Source organism: Sus scrofa, chromosome 4 (assembly GCF_000003025.6).
Source record: "Sus scrofa isolate TJ Tabasco breed Duroc chromosome 4, Sscrofa11.1, whole genome shotgun sequence".
Taxonomy (NCBI): domain Eukaryota; kingdom Metazoa; phylum Chordata; class Mammalia; order Artiodactyla; family Suidae; genus Sus; species Sus scrofa.
In genome coordinates, this window is record NC_010446.5 from 45,433,469 (window position 1) to 45,453,696 (window position 20,228).

At 35.3% G+C, this 20,228-nt stretch overlaps 1 protein-coding gene across 6 annotated transcripts in view; it reads right to left on the minus strand.

Annotated features, from left to right (window-relative positions):
• SLC26A7 (solute carrier family 26 member 7) overlaps window positions 1-20,228 on the minus strand; it is a 226,706-nt gene that overhangs the window by 22,674 nt on the left and 183,804 nt on the right. For 4 of the 6 annotated variants that reach the window (XM_021089127.1, XM_021089128.1, XM_021089125.1 and 1 more), the window contains 3 exons: window positions 19,697-19,751; window positions 19,507-19,610; window positions 9,096-9,163 (listed from right to left, as the gene is read on the minus strand). In XM_021089127.1, the coding sequence (XP_020944786.1) occupies window positions 9,116-9,163; window positions 19,507-19,610; window positions 19,697-19,751 (207 nt within the window). In that variant the 3' untranslated portion in view covers window positions 9,096-9,115. Of the gene's footprint in view, window positions 1-9,095; window positions 9,164-15,420; window positions 18,518-19,506; window positions 19,611-19,696; window positions 19,752-20,228 lie in introns of those variants that run through there. The other 2 variants (XM_013996616.2, XM_021089126.1) reach the window with 2 other exon arrangements.

A 20,228-nucleotide genomic window follows, 5' to 3' on the forward strand; every position in this document is an offset into this window, starting at 1 on the left:
ATCAGAGCAATAGAATAAAAACAGTACAAGAGTCACAACAGAGCTTCTGAGAATAAATATCTTGGCCCATAAAATGTTTACCAGGAAATAAGACTAAAATAAAATATTTAAAGCAATCATTGGTCTTAAGGCAGCTGAATTTAGACTTTGTGAACACTGGGTTAGGCGTCAGACAGAATTGGGTTTAAAAGCTATCTGACATGAGTAAGTTATTAAATTAACAGAGAAGCCTAACTTCTCTGGTGTGTAAACACAGCACAATAATACTGACCTTCCGAGGCTATTGAGATAAAAGAGAAAGATGTAAATAATAGACAACAATAAAAGGGTGATTATCTTTAACCCTGTTTTAAAATTAGGCAATAAAAAATAAAATAAAATAAAAACAAATAAAATTTAGATAGTGATTTTTTTAAAAATAAGAGTATTGTCCATATGCAAAATATCTTCAATGTTTATTATACTTTGTTTGCCAATGTACAATATTTAAATAATTAGGAACAAAATTCATGTGAGGGGGATATTTCAAAATATATTTGTCAAGGAGGAATCTCAATCTTCTAGAAGAAGGAAGGGAACAAATTTGCTACCATTCCAAAGATGTCAAATGCAGATGAAAAAATTTATCACTCTCAGCAGAGCACACAGCAGAGACATCAGCATAGCAGTGCCAGATCCCGGGTCCCCAAGTCCCATGGGCAATATTATGGACTCAGATGGATGCCTAGAGCCAAGGGACCTGCAATCCTTGTGCAAGCAGCAAACAAGTCGGCCCACCTCCACTAGGGAATGAGGTCATCATATGGTCATCTGGATCTGCTTAGTGTCCCATGTGGCTAACTATGAATCAGGAGATGAATACACCTTGCAGTTTATTCATGTGGCAAGAATATGTAGGGACACTCAGGGCCCCTGGCAATTACTTCCCCTGCAAAGTTATTTTCAAGAAACAACTATCTTCCTTTGACATTAAACACTAATTGGAGATGCTATTGTTTACAGAATCTGATTCTGATTCAAGGATTTTAACTGCTCCAAAATCTAAGACATTTAATATTTTTTACAAATTAAAGTTTTGTAAAATGATGAACTTATTTCTTTGGTGCCTACCTATCTAGATGATTAGATTTACAAATTTGTGCAATATTTCAAACTAGCATGACATTATAAAATGCTCTTGTAAAATAAACCAACCATTTCATTTTGGCTATTAATGTTACTCTTTCTCATCTACACATGTCTTTCCCAGGTCAGTTTCTGCCTCCATCTTCTGCTCAGCCAAAAGAGGATGTGGTTAACAGATAATATAAAAACGCAAAAATACAACAACAACCCACAAAGCATTAGCAGTTAAAAAACAAATAGGTTGATTTTAGATTCTCTCATTGTCCCTCATTCTATACCTTGTTACTGGAAGTCTCTGAACAATTTTAACTTCTACAAAGCAAAAGACGAAAAGGGTATGTAAGATTATGATAAATACCATTTAACACCATAGATTTTCAAATGATCAACTGCCTGATATGATGTTAAATATAGTTGAATGTGGTCCCACATCTCTGCACCACTTTGCCAAGTTTCCGTCGGATGTGATTTGCAACAAGCAACATATTAAACCCCCATAAATAGTCATTATAATGTAAACACTGAACATTCCTTATTGTAGCAGTGAAAGCAGCCTCTCCAAAATATATAAAACAGAAAACAAATCCTTGAATTTCATCTCAGGGCAGAAGGTGGATTTGAATTTGAAGACATGCCAAATGTTAATTTTGGGCACAAATATTTCAGACAAAGCTGATCTATTATGAGTAATAACAGCATATGTTAGTTTCTAAGTCAGTTCGCATATGTCAGCGGAAGCACACCCAATTAGTGCATGAGGCCATTTACACTTTATCAAAGTTATTAACAGTAAATCATAACGAAGTAGGTATAATCAAATTATACATTCTGTTCTAAATATACATAAAATATGACACAAAAGTACCAATACAGAGAAAAATTGAATCTTAAGTAAATTAACTTTCTTTCTTTCTTTCTTTTTCTTTCTTTCTTTCTTTCTTTCTTTCTTTCTTTCTTTCTTTCTTTCTTTCTTTCTTTCTTATTATTAGTATTATTATTTTATTTTCAAATAACCAGCTGCTATGGCTCTTGACAGTTTCTTTTTAGCTGGCTAAGCCTCAGAGGATTAAAGAAGACATTTGGCCTTTATGGTTTTCTGTGTCTGAATGTGTATGTCCCGAGGAGAAAAGGAGCTGTGTGAGAAGCTATTAAGCCCCAATGAGCAAGCACGGATGTGGAAGATCTGAGTTATGTTCACTGAAACAGATGGCGTGTCCCAGAATTCCCTGAGGTGCCTCAGGCTTTTGCTGGTGTCAACCCTGTGGTAAATGGGTTTTCATAATGAATTTACTGTTAATTTTCACACACACACAACCATTAGAATCACATTAAAGGACTGACTAAATGCCACCAAGACTCCAAGCATGACTGTCATTTGTGCATTTGGAAGAAGCTCTAAAGAATCCAGAATCTCAAATCAATCATTCATCCTAGTTTGTGGAGATTAGCAGGCCTTGCTGTGGCTGGAGAGGGACAAATCCTTTTGAGGAGGTTCCTGAATCCCACCCACTAGAGCAAGGCTCCTACTTTTTTCAAAATAATCACAGTAATGATTATTGCTCTTAATACCAAATATAGGGTGTTTTTTCTTTAAGTGTTTTGGTAAATAAATAAAGCAAAAAACTTTGATTGGAGTAAACAATGCAACTGCATTTAACAAATTTATATTCCAAAGGGCCTACCAACTGTGTATGGACTATCTAGAAGGTATAACAGCTTAATATTGATGCTCTGAAGGTAAGAATAAAAAACAACTGGGGGAGTCACAGAGACTGGCTGACAGAAAGACAGACAGGTAAGGGCATTATCAAAAGGAGACTCAAAATGAGATCTGTTTTTCAGAAAATGGCAAAGTTATTAGTACTGCTAAAAATAATAACTATAACAACAATCTCTTCTGTTGAGTACCCATTATCTTTCAAACAATAGTCTAGATGGTTTTCATATGCATCGTATTTCTTCCTCAGAAAAATGTCAAGAATAGAAACTAAAAGCATTTGTAAATGCTTTTTCCATGCCAAGCTCTGTTCTCAACCCCACACCACCAACCCCCATGCCATACTGTTGTCCTTTAAGCATTTTAACACTTGAGGTCATTCTTGCTGTTGAGTTTTCCACTTTTGGAGTCCTTTTATGTCAGTTTTCCCTGTCCTAACCTTGCTTTATGTTTGGGTGTCTTCCTCTTCTCCATAACTTCTCACTTAAAAATCATCTCCTCTGACTGTCTCACCCAATCCTTCCTCTCCCCTCCTCCTTCCTAATTGTATTTTTCTCTACCATGATGCTGTCTTGTTTAGTTTTTCAGGGTACTTTCTCAATGTATAAGTATTTATTTGAGTTTTTATTTGCCTTATTTTTGCCTTTTCCTTACTACAATAAAGCATCACAATGTCAGGTTCTAACTCTTTCTCAGTCACCAATCAATACACTGTATAAAACAAGGAACTGGTGCATTAAACATTCATTAAATTAAAGAAGGTTCTAAATATCTTGCATTAATTCTCTCATTTAATGAATGATCTTTCTGTGAGCTTACTGAGGACTTGTTTTTGTTGCTCTTTTTTCTTCTCTTCTTCTCTTGTTCTCTCCTTTTGTGGTTTGATGACAATCTTTAGTGTTGTATTTGTGTTGATTTTTCTTCTTTGTGTGTGTATCAATTGTAGATTTTTGGTTTGCAGTTACCCTGAAGTTTTGATATAGGCGCCTACATACACAAGATTGTTTCAAGGTGTCGATCTCTTAATTGCAAGTGCATCTCCAGTGTCCTGCATTTGTACCCACCTCTTCTCACGATTTCTGATTTTGGTAGCACATTTGTGCATGGATGATTTCCTACCTTTTCTGTATATATGCCTTTACTGTTGAGCCTTGTCATTTGTGGAATTTTTGTTTCTAGTTGTGGCCTTTTCTTTTCTGCCTAGAGAAATTCCTTTAGTATTTGTTGTAAAGCTGGTTAAGTGGTGCTGAATTCTCTTAGCTTTTGCTTGTCTGTAAAGCTTTTGATTTCTCCTCCAAATCTGAATGAGAGCCTTGCTGGGTAAAGGAATCTTGGTTGGAGGTTTTTTCCTTTCATCACATTAAGTATATCATGCCACTGCCTTCTGACCTGCAGAGGTCCTGCTGAATAATCTTCCCATAACCATATTGGGGTTCCCTTGTATGTTATTTGTTTCTTTCCCCTAGCTGCTTTCAATATTTTCTCTGTCTTTAATTTTGATCAGTTTGATTAATATGTGTCTCAGGATGTTCCTCCTTGGGTTTATTTTATATGGTACTCATTGTGCTTCCTGGATTTGAGTGAGTGGTTCCTTTCCCATGTTAGGGAAGTTTTCATCTATTATCTCTTTGAATATTTTTTCTGTCTCTTTCTGTCTCTCTTCTCCTTCTGGAACCCCTATATATGGTGCGTTTAACCTTGTTCCAAAGATCTCTTAGATTGTCTTCATTTCTTTTCAATCTTTTTTCTCTTTTCTGTTCCACATCAGTGATTTCCACTAGTGTGGTCTCCACCTCACTTATTCATTCTTCTGCCTCTGTATTCTGCTGTTGGCTGCTTCTAATGATTTTTTAATTTCAGTTATTATATTTTATATTGCTGCTTGCTTAATCCTTAAATCTTATATTTCTTTGTTCAGTGTTTCCTGTTGATTATCCATCTTTGCCTCCAGTTTATTTCCAGTGTTTAGCATCATCTTCACCATCATCAGTCTAAAGTCTTTTCCTAGAGGCTGATAATCTCGAGATCAATTAACTGTTTTTTTCTAGCATTTTTTCTTGCTCCCCTATCTGAGTTATATAGTTCTCTGCCTTTTCATTTTTATAGATTTTTGGTGTGGCCTCCTTTTTCAGACAATAGAGTTGTAGCCTCTCTTACTTCTGATGTCTGCCCCCTTTGTGGCTGAAGTTGGTATGGGGGCTTGTTGTAGGCTTTCTGATAGGACGGACCAGTGCCTGCTCACTGGTAGTGGGGCTGATTCCTATCCCTCTGGTAGGTGGGACATTGTCTCTGTGTGACATTAGAGGCAGCTGTTGGTCTCGGGGGTCTTTTGGCAGCCTGTTTACTTGGTAGGTGGGGCTGATCCCATCTGAGTTATTGTTTTGTCTGGGGCTTCTCAGTGTTGATGTGTGGGACTAGATTTTCCCAAAATGGCCACCTTTTGAGGCACCATGCAGATGAATATTCCTGAGATATTTGCCTCCAATGTCTTTACATCACAATGAGCCACAGTCACCCCCTGTTTTTCCAGGATGGCCTCCAAAAATTGCAGTCATGTCCAATTCAGAGTCTCATGGAAACTCTGCTTTGCCCTGGTGCCCAGCACACATGAAATCCTGTGTGCACCTTTCAAGAATGGGATCTTCATTTCCCCCACTCCTGTGGTGCGCCTACATACAAGCCCCACTGTCCTTCAATGCCAGATGCTCTGGGCACTCTTTATCCCAATTCCAGTCCTATGCATGGGGACCTAGTGTGGGGTTCAGAACTCTCACTCCTGTATGTGACTCTCTGGGATACAGTTACTTTCTAGTCTGTGGGCTTCCCACAAGGCAGGCATGGGGTTGCTTATATCACATACTCGCCCTTCCTACCCTCTTGATGTGTCCTCCTTTGTCTTCTGGAGTAGATCTTTTTGAAATTTTCCATCCCATTTGCTTTAAGGTTTTTAAGCAATTGTAATTCTGTTGTTTTTATGAGAGATGGTCCATATCAGGTAGTCTTGAAAGTGCCATTTGGTTTTGTTTTTAGCTCTATCTTGTAAGATGCAGGAAGCAAGAGGTGAGGAAGAGAGAAATTTCCAATTTGAAATCAGAATGTAAAGGAAATACAGAAAAGCTAAGAGTTTCTTGGTTGAAATATAAAACGGATTTTCATTACCACCCTGTAGAAGATTCTCAGTGTAAGAAATGATCTTAAACAAATATCTATTTTAATATATTTAAATATATAAAATCCTTTGCTAAGATCCCAGAAAGACTTCAGATGATGGTTAGTTGACCTCTACTCAGTCAAAAAGGCCTCCAGGGGGAGGGAGTGGTATGGACTGGGATTCTGGGGTTAATAGATGCAAACTATTGCATTTGGAGTGGATAAGCAATGAGATCCTGCTGTATAGCACAGGGAACTATATCTGGTCACTTATGATGGAGGATAATGTGAGAAAAATTATATATATATATATATATATATATATATATATCTCACTGGGTCACTTTGCTGTACACTAGAAATTGACAGAACACTGTAAACCAACTATACTGGAAAAAATAAAAATCATTAAATAAACAAATAAGTAAAACCTGAAAAAAAATGCTTCCAAAAAATCAAAAGTGTGTTTTCTCTTATATGTTCAAAATAGTTATCTGTTCAAAAAAGAATTATGTTTATTACTTTGGGGGCAATGGCATCAACCCCAACTAAAATTCATAACAATTTGAAGAGAATGGTACTGATGCAAACACTGCCTTCTTGGACCAAAGAAACAAGAGATTTGGGAAAAAACAGCCTCTGGGACTTCCAGAAAGCAGGCTGAGACAGTAACTTAACTACAAAATCAGTTATTTCTATTAAAAAAAGAAGACTTCTTGGAGAGCAGGAAAAAAAGCCCCAAGCTGAAGCCAAGGTCCAAGAGCAATGGATTCCAGAATCATTCCCAGACTGCAGAACTTGACCCTGTTAAGGAAACTGCCTTGCCCCCAGAGGAGGGAAAGCTGGCAACATGTACCAAATTGTTTTTCAAAATTACTATAAAATCATGACTGTTGTGTGCTTACCACTCTTAGTCTTTTTTTTTAATTTAAATTTTTTTTTTTAATTTTTGAGTAGTTTCTTATATTGTTTATTTGGGTTCTTTCTCTCCTCTTCTTGATGAGTCTAGCCAGAGGTTTGTCAATTTTGTTTATCCTTTCAAAAAACAAGCTACTGGTTTTATTGATTTTTTTCTATCATTTTTTGAATCTCTATGTTATTGATTTCCTCTCTGATCTTTATGATTTCCTTCCTTCTCCTGACTTTACATTTTGTTTGTTCTTCTTTTTCTAATTCTTTGAGGTGGTGGGTTGTCAATCTGAGATTTTTCTTCTTATTTGAGGAAGGCCTATATTGCTATGAACTTCCCAATAAGCACTGCTTTTGCAGCAACCTGCTGTATAGCATAGGGAATTATATCTAGTCACTTGTGATGGAACATGATGGAGGATAATGTGAGAAGATTATATGACTGGGTCACTTTGCTATACAGTACAAATTGACAGATCACTGAAAATAAACTCTAATGGAAAAATTAAAAATCATAAAAAATAAGAAACAAAAATATTTAGTTTTATATTAACTGAAAAGATGAAAAATTAATAAAGTTCCAATATACTCCACTTTCACTTTCCCAAACTATTATTATACACTACCATGAAGCATTTGTCACAAGTAATGAACCAATATTGTAATTATAATATTGTAATTATATTACTAGTAATCAAACTTCACTGTTTATTTAGATTTCACTATTTCTCCTTAATGTCCTAATGTTTGTTTCAGAATATTCTGCAACATACCACAGTGCATTCAGTCATTCTCTCTCTTTAGTTTCCTCTGATAGTATCTTAATCTTGTCATTTGATGATCTCGACAATGTTGAGGTGTGCTGACCAGGAATTTTGAAGACAAGCTAGAGGTCTTTGACCATCAGCTTAAGTTTTTCAGTTGTTTTAATGGTTATTCTGCTCCAGCCCTAGAACTCGCCATTTCTTCATGGAGCTCTGGTTCTTTCTATTGTTTAATGGTTTTAGAAAGCAAGATCTGGGTGTTGGATGTGCTCATTGCTCCATTTTTGCGTTTTTTAATGGGAATGTCTATTTCAGTTATTCTGCCCCTCTCTCACCATTGTATACTGACTGTGTTACTGGAAGATCACTTGTGTTTTCTAGTTCCTGTCTCTAAGTATCAAAAGCTACACCTAAGGAACTGGCCCTGAAGAGCTTAATTCATACTGAACCAGACACTGGTCAAGAAATCCTGGACTCAAAGCCTAATGTTATAATTGAGGTGAGAAATTGGAGTCCTTGGATGGGAATGAGCATATTTTTCACGCCAAATGAATGCAAATAATTTGTGTGACCAGAAGTAGGCTCTGATGGATTGTGTGATGGCTAAAACACTATGCATAATGCTTTGCAATGTGCCCCTACTACTCCTTCCATGCAGAGATGGAGTGTATTTCTCCATTCCCTAAAAATTGGGCTAGACTTATTGTGGAAGAAATGTAGGGGAAGTGACATTTTTAGAATTCCTGAGCATCAGCCTCAAGAGGTTTCACAGCTCCTGCCTTCAATCTCTTGGAATCCTAGGACTTCCAGACTTGTAAAGAAGCCAAATTTAAAGCCCAGCCTTCTACCCAATCCCAGATGCGTCCAGGCCCAAGCTATGTCACCAGCTGATTACAGCAAAATGAGTGAACTCAGGGGAGACCAGCAGAATCATGAGAAATGATAAATCACTATGTTTAAAAACATTTTTAAGAAGAAATGAATAATTAACACTACAACTAACAGCTAAAAATATTATTTTCCTACTGATCCAAAATCTATTGCCCTATAAGTTCCATTTACTCAAGTCAGAGTTTCCTAAAGGCAGTAAAATATAGTCAGTTGTAATGGTGAGTTAATAGCTTGATTTTCTCTTTTCATATTACAGTATTTTTTACTGATGATATATGGATTTCATACTTTACTGAAAAAGTGAGTTTTATCAGTAGAAATTTTGAGAGCTGTCACAAATTGGCAAGGTATTTGGAGATTGAAACTTAAGATTCCCTCTTAGATGGCATCTTTCAGATACCTCCTTACTCCACCTGAAAGTACAGATTAGTTATCTGAGAGTCAAGGTTAGGACACTGCAGTATAATTATGACTGGAAATGGCAAGCTTACATTGTTCAATAGAGACAGCAAATTTTTCATGAAGAAAGTTTTATTTACCTCTACAGGTTTACTTCAAGTCACTGGTCTTGTTTATTCTGTCCAAAACACTCAGGCTTCTGGAGGCCCTTGAAGATAGATGACAATCTGTTTTCTTTAGTTGGTTCCTAGGTTTTTAATACCTTTAATAGTTTGGATTTTGACTGACTGATCATTTTACTCATCCATTCAATAAACACATATTAAACATAACATTTAGTGATCCAGGAATACAACAATGATTACTGTTACCTTTAAAAGCATATAAATGAATAATTATGATGAAATGTTGTCAGTTTAACCTTAGAGGAAGGAATGGGTAGGCGTCTAATGTAAACTGGTGAATTGTAATAAAGACACTAACTCCGTTTTTTGACTCACAGCTTTTAAGTCAAACTCCTCTCTTTTCACCTTCTGTATGACATCTGGCTCAACTGATAAGAAAGCTTGGGGAGTATCTCCTCCTTTGTTGTGGGACGTTCAAACCATTTCAAGAACACTTTCCTAGAACACACCCCTTAGCCACCACAGAAATCTCAAGCTAGCCTCCCCTTGATCTCTCAAATCATTTTTTTTACCAGCTTAGGAAGCCTGCTCTGCTCTCCCCAGAATGCTATTTAAGCAGCAAATCTTTTCAAATCTTCTTGGTGCCTATGTGGCATCATCAGTCGCAAGCCAAATTTCGAGTAAGGGTAGCCACCTTGATTCTAAAGAGAGACCATAAAACAAGCGATCACAAAAGTATCTGAATGACATCTTAAACTGTGGGTACTTAGAATGTAGGATTATAATTCTCTTTCTACCTACCTCGCCCAGAAGTATCTGTAATCCTTGAAGGCAAGAAATAATTCTTGTATCCAGATTAAACAGCATGGTACCTGGAATGTACCATGAATGATTTTCAGATGCTAAGAGAAAGTACGATTTTAAGAAAGAGAGAGAAGGCAAAAGGGATCAATAAGACGAATATTAAAAGGTAACCACTGAGTTTGGGAATTTGGAAGTGATCAATTGCCTGTTCCAGAGTGTTATGGGGTCAAAATCAGACTGCAAGGGCCTGAGATGGCCAAGATGAGACTTCAAATATTGAGTATACTTTCAACAAATTCGAATAGAGATTATTCAGGTGAGACTGAGGATAAGCAGAAAGCAGAGCTAGAAAAGAAAGCATGGCCAGATGAGGATTTTTTTTTTTTTTGAGGGAAGTGAATAAGATAACAGAAGACTCAAGTGTTTTTTTTTTTTTAAATAAATTACGGTTACATACAGCCAAGTAACAGAGATTAAGACACTAGAAGGAAGAATTAATTGATAGAGCAGTGCCTCGAAAGGCATGATGGGAATTGTGGATTTAAAAAATGAAGCTAAACTAACAAAGGAAGGTGGTGAGGGGAAAACTCCACATGGCAGATTTGATCTTTCTTGATTAGAATAAAGTACAATTCAACCTATGAGGTTCAAATACCACAAGTACATACTGATTTGAATGTGTATAATTTTAAGTGGCTAGAATCAGTAGGAAATTGAGGGAGAAAATACATAAGAGTTTCCTAAAGGTGCAGGCAAGGTTATCTGTGGAAGACCCCAAGGAATGGGATTTAGAAGTGCAATTAAGGGTATGGGATGGTTTAAAATATGGAAAAGTAGGAATGACAGAATCATTGAGCACAAAGAAATGAAAGCATTGACAAACATCACTAAAGACCCACCTTGAGGCAGGGACTAGGAATTTTCAGGGTCACTAATCTGCAGAAATGTGATCATCCTCAAGCCACCTCATTTGGATACCAAACAATCTAGCAGTCTGTATGTATCACAAGAGTTGGGATCCAGGATCTCAAGACCATGCATATCAGGTACCCCTCCATTTTTACTGAGACTGCAAGTAATTTTTCTAACAATTATTATGTCCTATTTTGCTTTACCCTCTCTCTTCTTCACCTTGGTATTAACCTGGATGGTTTGCCCTGGGCAAGCAAGGCATGTGAAGATGTGTAGTGAGATGCCCCTCATAGCTCCTGTGGGACTTGCATTGCAGAGCATTGCTATATAACATTCACTTTAGAACAATTTCTGACTTCTTAAAAAAAGAAATTTAAAAAAGGATTGTGAGATAAAGTTCAAATATATATTTTATTAATTTTTGGATCTTCTTAAAATTTAATGCAATTAAATCCATTACCCATAGAAGGAGATCACTTAAAAATGGGTGGAGAATATACTACAGTATTCCAGAAAAATGAAACCCGAAGGCATATATACATTCATACATATGGCAGCGATTCAGAATTAAATATTATTTTCTCTGTGGTTATGATGGCTTACATCAGCCTCAATCCCCAAACTAAAAGTAGCTGAGTAATATTACTGGCACTATCACTGTATCCTGCTACATTCATGTGGAATAAAAGGTTTTAACTATAATTCACTCTGGTGGCATTACACAAGGAATTTCAATAAAGGTGCTGAAAGAAAATAATTATCACTGGAACCTTAGGGTGGAAAGGAAATCTCTCTCTCTCCTTCTCTCCCCCCACTCTCTCTCTTATATTGTTTCTGATATGTGTGAGGAGCAACTAGAGGATGAGACCTTTTCCTCATATGACTACATTAGTATCTTTCAGGAAAAATGTAAATTCGTGAAACAAGGAGACTGAAATTTCCCATATTTAAAGATATTAAATACAAATTCCAATCTTAGGGAATTCACCAAGGCATATTTGAATAGGGATAGTATGTTTCAGATACTTTCTGACTATGACAAACTCATACTGGTCAAAAGGTGTGCTGAGTTTGACATGGCCCTTTGCCATGTTACACTCACAGTTATACATCCAGTTTTGGTTACTGGAGAATAACAGTGTAGATCCTCTATATATATATATACACACTATATATATATATATATATATACACTATATACACACTGTGACTGAGATACAAGCCCAAATAAAGCAAGTAATGAACATATACTAAGAATGAGAGTATAGGGCTTTTTTTCAAATACTAGACTGAAAAAAATGGTGACTATGATTCCAAACTTCAGGGCATAAAACTAAAGGGTTTAAAAATTATTTAAAAATCCTTTTTCACAAGTTCATCCCAAAGAAATTCTGACCCGCTAGGTTTGGGTAGGGTGCTTGAATCTGCATATTTAGAAAATATGCATGGTGATTCTGGTGCAGATATTATAAGAATCACATCTTAACTAAGATTTAGGAGAGAACTGACACCATCATTTGATTGGTTTTAATTGATTAAGCTTCTACTATCACTACTTCAATCTTTTCATTGGCAGAGCGAGGGGAAAAATAGAAAAAAATAAGGTTTACACAAGACAAGAATTGTATGTCAATCCCAGCTTTGGCTGTTCACATTGCTATTCTCAAATTTTAATACCAGAGCCAAAGCAAAAAAGCATAAGTCCAAGCACCAGGAAAAGCTGATGTGTGGGAAGAATTGTGTTAGGCTTCATAAATACCAGTTCCACTATGTCTGTGTCTTTGGGGTAGGGGAGTGAGGAGACCCTGGTTATCCAAGCCTGCCTGAGGCACACCACTCAGCCTACCTCCCAACACCACACCACCATTCTCATCCCTAACCTTAACAGCACACTGGACTCCAAAAGAGATTTCTAACCAGGCTTCCTCACCAAAATTTATTTTGTGCTTTGTTTTCTTTGATCCTTGATGGCAATGTCATAAGCTGATGAGATAACTAGTTCTTCTTAACACAGTGCAAGGCAATGGCTTACATGTATTCTTTCTTTCTTATAATATTTACTCCAGCCTAAATAAGCAGATTATGCTGAGAACCTCAGGCCCTTTGGAAGACTAATGAAGTATATATTTGGATTCAGGAGACTTCTTGATATTCCTAAAATCAGATCATGATAGAGTAAATCATACCAACCAAGCTCTTCCTCATCTACTCACTACCTTCTGTAAAACTGCCCTTATCTTCAGTCTTTCTTCTGCCTCCCAAAACCATCCAGTGCCCAGGCACTTTCTCAGGCTCCATTAGCTTAAGAAAAGGCACTTTTATGTAAACAAGAGATCCCTTACTACAAATTTAAATAAAAAATAGGGAGTGTATAAGCTTGGGAGCTCTCCAGGATATAAATTAAGGTTTAAGGAAATGTAGAAGCAAAGATGTTAAATACAAAGTTGATTTGGAAAATTCTTTGCAATCTAAAAGAGTCTTGTCTTTCCTCACTTTTCTGATCTCACAAAGCCAGAAAATACTTCAAAACCAAGAAAATAAGGCAGCTCTATAAATAAAAGAAATAAAGACACAATTCTAGTTTCATTTTATTTTATTACTGAAGTATTTTATTTTTTAATGCAACAACCATTTTTATGGTATAAATTCTTACCAGACTTATTCATGAGCCAATTTCTAAATGTGGCCATAAAATCAAGAGGCTCCAAGAAGAAAAAAATACTACGCAGGTTTCTATACTTAGTAGAGAGAGTGATCTTTATTATTTAGGACAGAAAAGAAATGTTTGACCAAAATGACCTTCCCATTGATGAATCAACATAAAATGAGTGAAGATGTTTATATAATGAACACTCTGAAAGACATAATTTCAGCCCACTTAGCTAATTTGTAGTAACCTAGTATTGTCCTTAAAAAACAACCAACCAAAAAGAAACCAAAAATGTAGAAAGCTTTCACTACAGTTAGCATTAGGACTCTGTTTTGCACCTGTCTCTGTGACAATTGGTAGAATTAAGCATGTCTCTGTGTTATTTTCTTTAAAACAATCAGATAAAGGAAAGCAAACTATCCTCTTAACTGGATGACTAATCATTAGAACCTATCACTGGAATATGATGTCTCAGCTTCTGAATAACTATGGTATACTGCAAACCCATTCCTGACCACTTCACTATGTGTCATGGCCAGAATTTCAACTGAGTAGCCAGGTATGGCTGGTAATGTCTATGCTAACCTACTGTCCCTAGAGAGGTCACAATTAAAATGTCTTTTTTTTGTCTTTTTGCCATTTCTTGGGCCGCTCCCACATCATATGGAGGTTCCCAGTCTAGGGGTCGAATCCAAACTGTAACCGCTTGCCTACACCAGAGCCACAGCAAAGCCGGATCCTTAACCCATTGAGCAAGGCCAGGGATCAAATCCACAACCTCATGGTTCCTAGTTGGATTCATTAACCACTAAGCCATGACAGGAACTCCTATCAAGTTTTTGATGCAAAATATGTGTTAAACATAAATAAAATTATTTATTATGTTAAATATAAATAAAATTCCAGTAAACCTATTTTTCAGAAATAAAAAAGGCACTTTTTTAGTGTATAAGAAATTTGTGACCCCCTACTACAGACTTGTGGCTCCCTAAAATTCATTCACTAAAGCCCTAACACCCCAATGTGTCTGTATTTGGAGACTGAGTGTATAGGGAAGAAATTAAAGTTAAATAAGGTCATAAAGGTGAAGCCCTAAGCTTATAGGATTATAGGATCCTTTAGAAGAGATACCAGAATGCACTCTCACTCTTTGCACCATGTGAAGACACAGGAAGAAAGCAACTGTCTACAAGCTGGAAAAAAGCTCTCAACAGAAACTGAATCAGCTGCCACCTTGATTTCCCAGCCTATAAAACTTTGAGAAACATAAATGTCTATTGTGTAAGCTCTCCAGTCAGTGGTATTTTATTAGGGTAGCCTGAACTTACTAAGACATCCTCATTGGCCACCATTCCTGCCATCCTTTCTTGGGACACAACACCTAATTTCTTCCATATTTTTATCCTCTTTCCTTAATTTATTCCTATTCTTAGCACATATTATCATTTAACTTATAATAAATATATTTAAAATTTATCCCATTTATTTTGTCTTCCCTTGCTAGAACGTAAGCTCCATGAGGGCAGAGACTTTTTTTTCTTTATTCACTGCTATACCTCCAACACCTAGAAGAGCACCTTGTGTTCTTGTCCCTGGAGCAGTAACCTTTTAAATGCTGGAGAAAGTTGAACTCAGCCTAGAAACTCAGGGAAGACAAACCACAGTGTATAAATGAAGAACCCATATAAAAAACTTAAATTACATATTAAGATTAGAACAAAAAGTATTTAAACCTGATGAAAAGGGACTGCAAATGTAGTCTTTCAAGCACAAAGTCCCCTTATTAACCTCCCATAAATTGAAATACAATACCTCACAATTTTATGTTGAAATTTTGTAAAAACAGGTTACAAAGAGTATTAGACACTTCCAGGAATTTTCATCACATAATATTCTGTGGCCAATCTAAAAAGTAGTGTTATTTGCTTTATATGAGAGTAAATACTTTGAAATAATGGACACAAATCCATTTAAACATAGTAGTTATCATACTTCAGTTTATTTCCATGTAAATTGGTTGTTATATGCTGAGTCAATACAAAGGATTACTTAAAAGATAATTAAAAGCATTGAAAAGTATAAAAATATAAGTGTGGCCTCTTAGACTATATAATTTTTAAATAAAAGTCTTTGGATTGTGCAAGCCTCACTTAAGTCCCTATTTAAAATCTGGCATCAAAATCATTGACAAAGAAAAATTCTGTACTGAATTAGACCATCATCTCACAGAATCCAGAATGTGCATTTTTAGGCATTTCAAAAACATACTAATATATTTTGGGAACTACTAAATGTCAAACATCATCCATACAGGGTATTAACATATTAGTGTTTTCACTGAAATAGAGAGATCTCTTTCCTCATTACATTATGTATTTATACAACAGACATCTGCCAAATAAATTATTACAAAGTAGTTCAAGTTAGACTTCATAACACTTGCATATAATCAGGGGCAAATAACCTTTAAAATGAAAGACAAATGGTAAAATTTAAGGACATTTAATTTGAATAAATGTAATGTTAACAGTATTTTCCTGGAGATTTATTGTTAATGATCTATGGTTAATTTGTATATGCCACTCTATTAAGTCCTTAACAATCTTATAGGTCAGTTTTAATAATTCCCAATTTTATTTTACCATAGTAACATGGAAATAGTTTATCATATACAAAAATAAGGTAATCTCATTAAAATAATTCATCATGACTAGAAACATTCTACCATCAGGACTCTGTTATAGTTTTGTGTTAATATCTGCTTTGAAATAAACATTCGTGCTTTAGAATTTGTGTATCTGAAACGCATATTCAGCTATTGAGCCCCTCAGAACTCAATTCCAGGGAGCTCCTCCAGATCAACAATCATTGCAACCTTAGTATTCAGAATAAAGGGAGGAAACCCTAGAACTGAGGATTACTTTGGTACATGTTTTGGTCTTCCTTTACATTGAAAATAATGGTAGCATTTGACGTTAAATTTATTGGCTTTGAAGTTTTATCCATTAAACTTCTACTATAAACACTGAAATGCATTTAAATACATCTTCTTAGACAACTGTGTCAGCTTTGATAATAAAATCAAAGAAACTATCCATTTATTAACTGTAGTGATTTTAATGCCATCTACAGTTCATAATCTCTAACAAATTAGAAAATGTCTACAGTGCATGAATTTAACAATAGGCCAAAGCTGTGCAGTGATACACAAATTTATACATAGCAAAATATATATTCTCTTTCTTAACTTCCCTTGACTCATGTTTATGTGCCAATGGCCAGTGGATTAGAGATGATAAATGTTGCCCCATCCACCATGGGAATAATTTAATCAGACAAGGTAGAGTTAAATTCCTTTCTTTAAGGAAATTTTACTTCCAATTATTACCTCTGCCTTTTCTTGGAACAGTATTTGATGGGAATGAAGGTTGGCCTCACTCATTTTAATACAAATTAATGATGAAGAGCTTGAGGCCTCCTGTGAAAAAAACACTTTTTTTTTTTTGAGTTCATACAATCGAAATCGAAATGACTAAATAAGTTGTGAGAATTTGAAATATTTCTTATTCCCCTTTCATTTTATTACACTGTTTAGCTAAAATTTAATGGTAAAAATAAAGGTTATATGAATGTCTACCACACATTTGCTAGGGACTCTTACATCACTTGGCAAACATTAGAATTTACTCATACAGATGTCCAAAAAACACATAAATTACCAGTCTTTTAATTTTGTTTTCAAACTATTCCTAAACTCACTTTAAAGTACTTGGCTTTTTGTTAACTGGTAATTTCTAGAACAGTTAAAATGCCTTAAAACAAAACATGTATCTATACCTAAATGGGATTTGATCATAGGTTTGTTTGAGATTTTCAAATTGCTAGATGAAAATATGAAACTGCATAATCATATGCGATTGAAAATATATGTAAAAACATGAAAACAATAACTTACACAAGTCAGCCTGCCTGTGGAGCTTGCCAAATACCATGTTGTTTCATGGATTTACAGATAATCACTTATCCAAGATCTCCTCTAACAAAAGAAAAATTAAAGCATACTATGGAGATCTATCTATCTATAGAGATCTATCTATCTATATAGAGATAAATATGCTATATTAACTATCTGTCTGAAATAGGAAAGTATCAAACTACTACAGTTAATCCTATATTTGAATATCACAAAGCTCTTCTGCTGGTGATATTTTTTCATGTAAATATCATATTTCTGAAAAATTATAAAATGTGCAACTTCCACATTCTCTGGTTCCAACAAAACTTAAGCTGAAAACAGAGATTTCTATAGGATGGTGATGTGGAAATTAGGGTTACAAGATCTGAAGATCCTAAGCATTTTTAGTATTCACACCAAAGCAGACTAATGTCAAAATCTTGGTTTCTCTGGGGATACCTTAAAAACATTCCTGAAGACTTCCATACATGGAAAGGTATGGAGAACAATGGTTTCTAGTTTATCATTTGTTTTTGACTTATTTTCTGTAAATTACTTATCTTATTGCATGAAATAACATTTAATCTTATTGATGTTTAATGGCTTTCTTGGTAGAGGACTGGCACACTTGCTAAGTTGTTTTTATATATTAGTTACAGATGATTCTGGATTTTTACAAGTGGCTTGCAAATGTTCTGAATATCTTATTACATGATAAAGTATTTCTCAGTTTTACAAATTAACTTACAAAAAAACTGAATCAAAACAACAGAAGATAAAGTGGTATTAAAAAGGAAATAAATTCATGTTTAACTTTCAGTACGCTAAAACTAAATGATACTGATTTTTATAAAATAACAATGTAATAACCTATAAAGTGAATGTGCTCACTAACGAAGATTAGATAAAATTGTTGGCAAACCTTGACCAGTGATTATGTGTTTACTAAATTGCATCACACTTGTCATAGAGGTCATTTGTAGAATTTAAACAACAAAAAAGGTTGTTATGCAAAATGCTTGGGTGTGGCCTCTTCTGGGCAGTTGCTAAAGAAAATAGCTGTACTGCAGCAAAAGAGTCTCAGATTTCACTGTGGTCACTGAATTTGCTCAAATTCTGAAATAGAAGGGGAAGAAATTAGCACTGACTTGACTCTTAAGTTGATACCATAGTCAGAGAACAGTAGTAACTGAAGCACGCTGTCCAGCCAAGCCAAGAAAATGGACACTATCTGAGTCATCAAGCATAGAAGTTTAAAACTCTACATCCAAGGTCAGACTGCTGACTTTGGCTCTACCGCTTACAAATGGTGTAACTCCCCTGGACCTCAGTTTCCTCATTTCTAAAAATAGGTTAAATGATACCCTCTACCTCATAATGTTGTAGCAAATTTAGTGAAGTAATATACGTAAAGCTCTTAGCATATTCTTGGAACAAAATGAGCACTCAATGAATGTTAGGTATATAATAGTGGTAGTAATAATAAAAATAGTATCATTATTATTATTCTATAAATACATACTGTTCTGATTGCACATTTTAGGGGTGACCTAGGGAAGCAACAAATGCTGTGGTGGATATAAGGAAAGGTGAAACAATTCAAAGTCCAAGAAAAATTGCGGGAAATAAAAGCTCTAGGAACAGTTCTCAAACTAAAAGTATTGGAAGATAACTCTGACACTTCAGATCATGGGAGTGCTTGGCTCTGCAAATAGCATTTCCAAAGATGTCAATATGAGCTTAGAGTATCCATCAAAGCAGAAAAAAACTCTAAAGTTTGATGTAGCGTTTTTGCATTTGACAGAGGTAGATTCGAATTCCCAAGATACTGGATCCTCTAAGACATATTTATTTTATAAGCAACCAGTTTGCACCTAATAGTTGATCACCAAATCCTCTAAGCAGTGATATTGTTAGAAGATCCAAATTATTAAACAATATTCATAACTTGTCCAAAAAAAAGGAGTGGAAAAATTCTTTACTTGTAGTAGGGGCCCCATTTTAATAGGTTTTTAGATGTCGGTGGCTAATATAAAAAATGCAAAGCCCTTGATTCTACATTCCAATTTTCTTATAATTCCTGCAGGCCAAATTGTTCAACTCACCTTATTTGAGCAAATGTTACTTACTGCAGTAGATACTGATTCAAAAAAAATTGGTTTCTCTGAATCTAGGTTTCCACAGTATTTCATTGCTTTAATCAAGGAAGCTACAAGAAAGCAAGCACATGTGATATAAGGATACATGGAGCAGCAGAAGGATCATGTTCAATGTTAGCCAACGATACTTCCTTACCTGTGCAATGGACTAATAATACATCCACACTCTTGCTCTTACAGTCCATATAAACCTGAAAGAATGAAAACAGTAGACCCGTAGTTATTTCAGGGTAGCTGACAGGAAGACAGAATTTTTATTAAAAAAAAAAAAAAAAGCTAATGATTATGATGTCAGACCACCAGGGGGAGGCATTGTAACACAGTCAGGAATACTCCTGCCTGCTTCTAAAAGTGAAGGTCTTAGCAAAGGAAGATGAAAGCAGCAGGGCATTTACATTTTTATGTAACTAAGTTTGGCTGCTTCTTACATTTTTCACTTAATTTAATAAAAATAACAACATCACCTTCCCTTCCGTATAAGAATGATATAAAATTGCTCAAAAGTCTTTTATTGGAAGTCAATTTGTGAATATGATGAAATTTGCAAACCTATTGCTTACTTTAATATTTGGCAACAATTTGTATGTATTCACAGATTCTCTAAACCCCATCCATGGGCCTTATAAGAACTTCACTAAATTGAAGACAATCCATCTTTCATTTTTAAA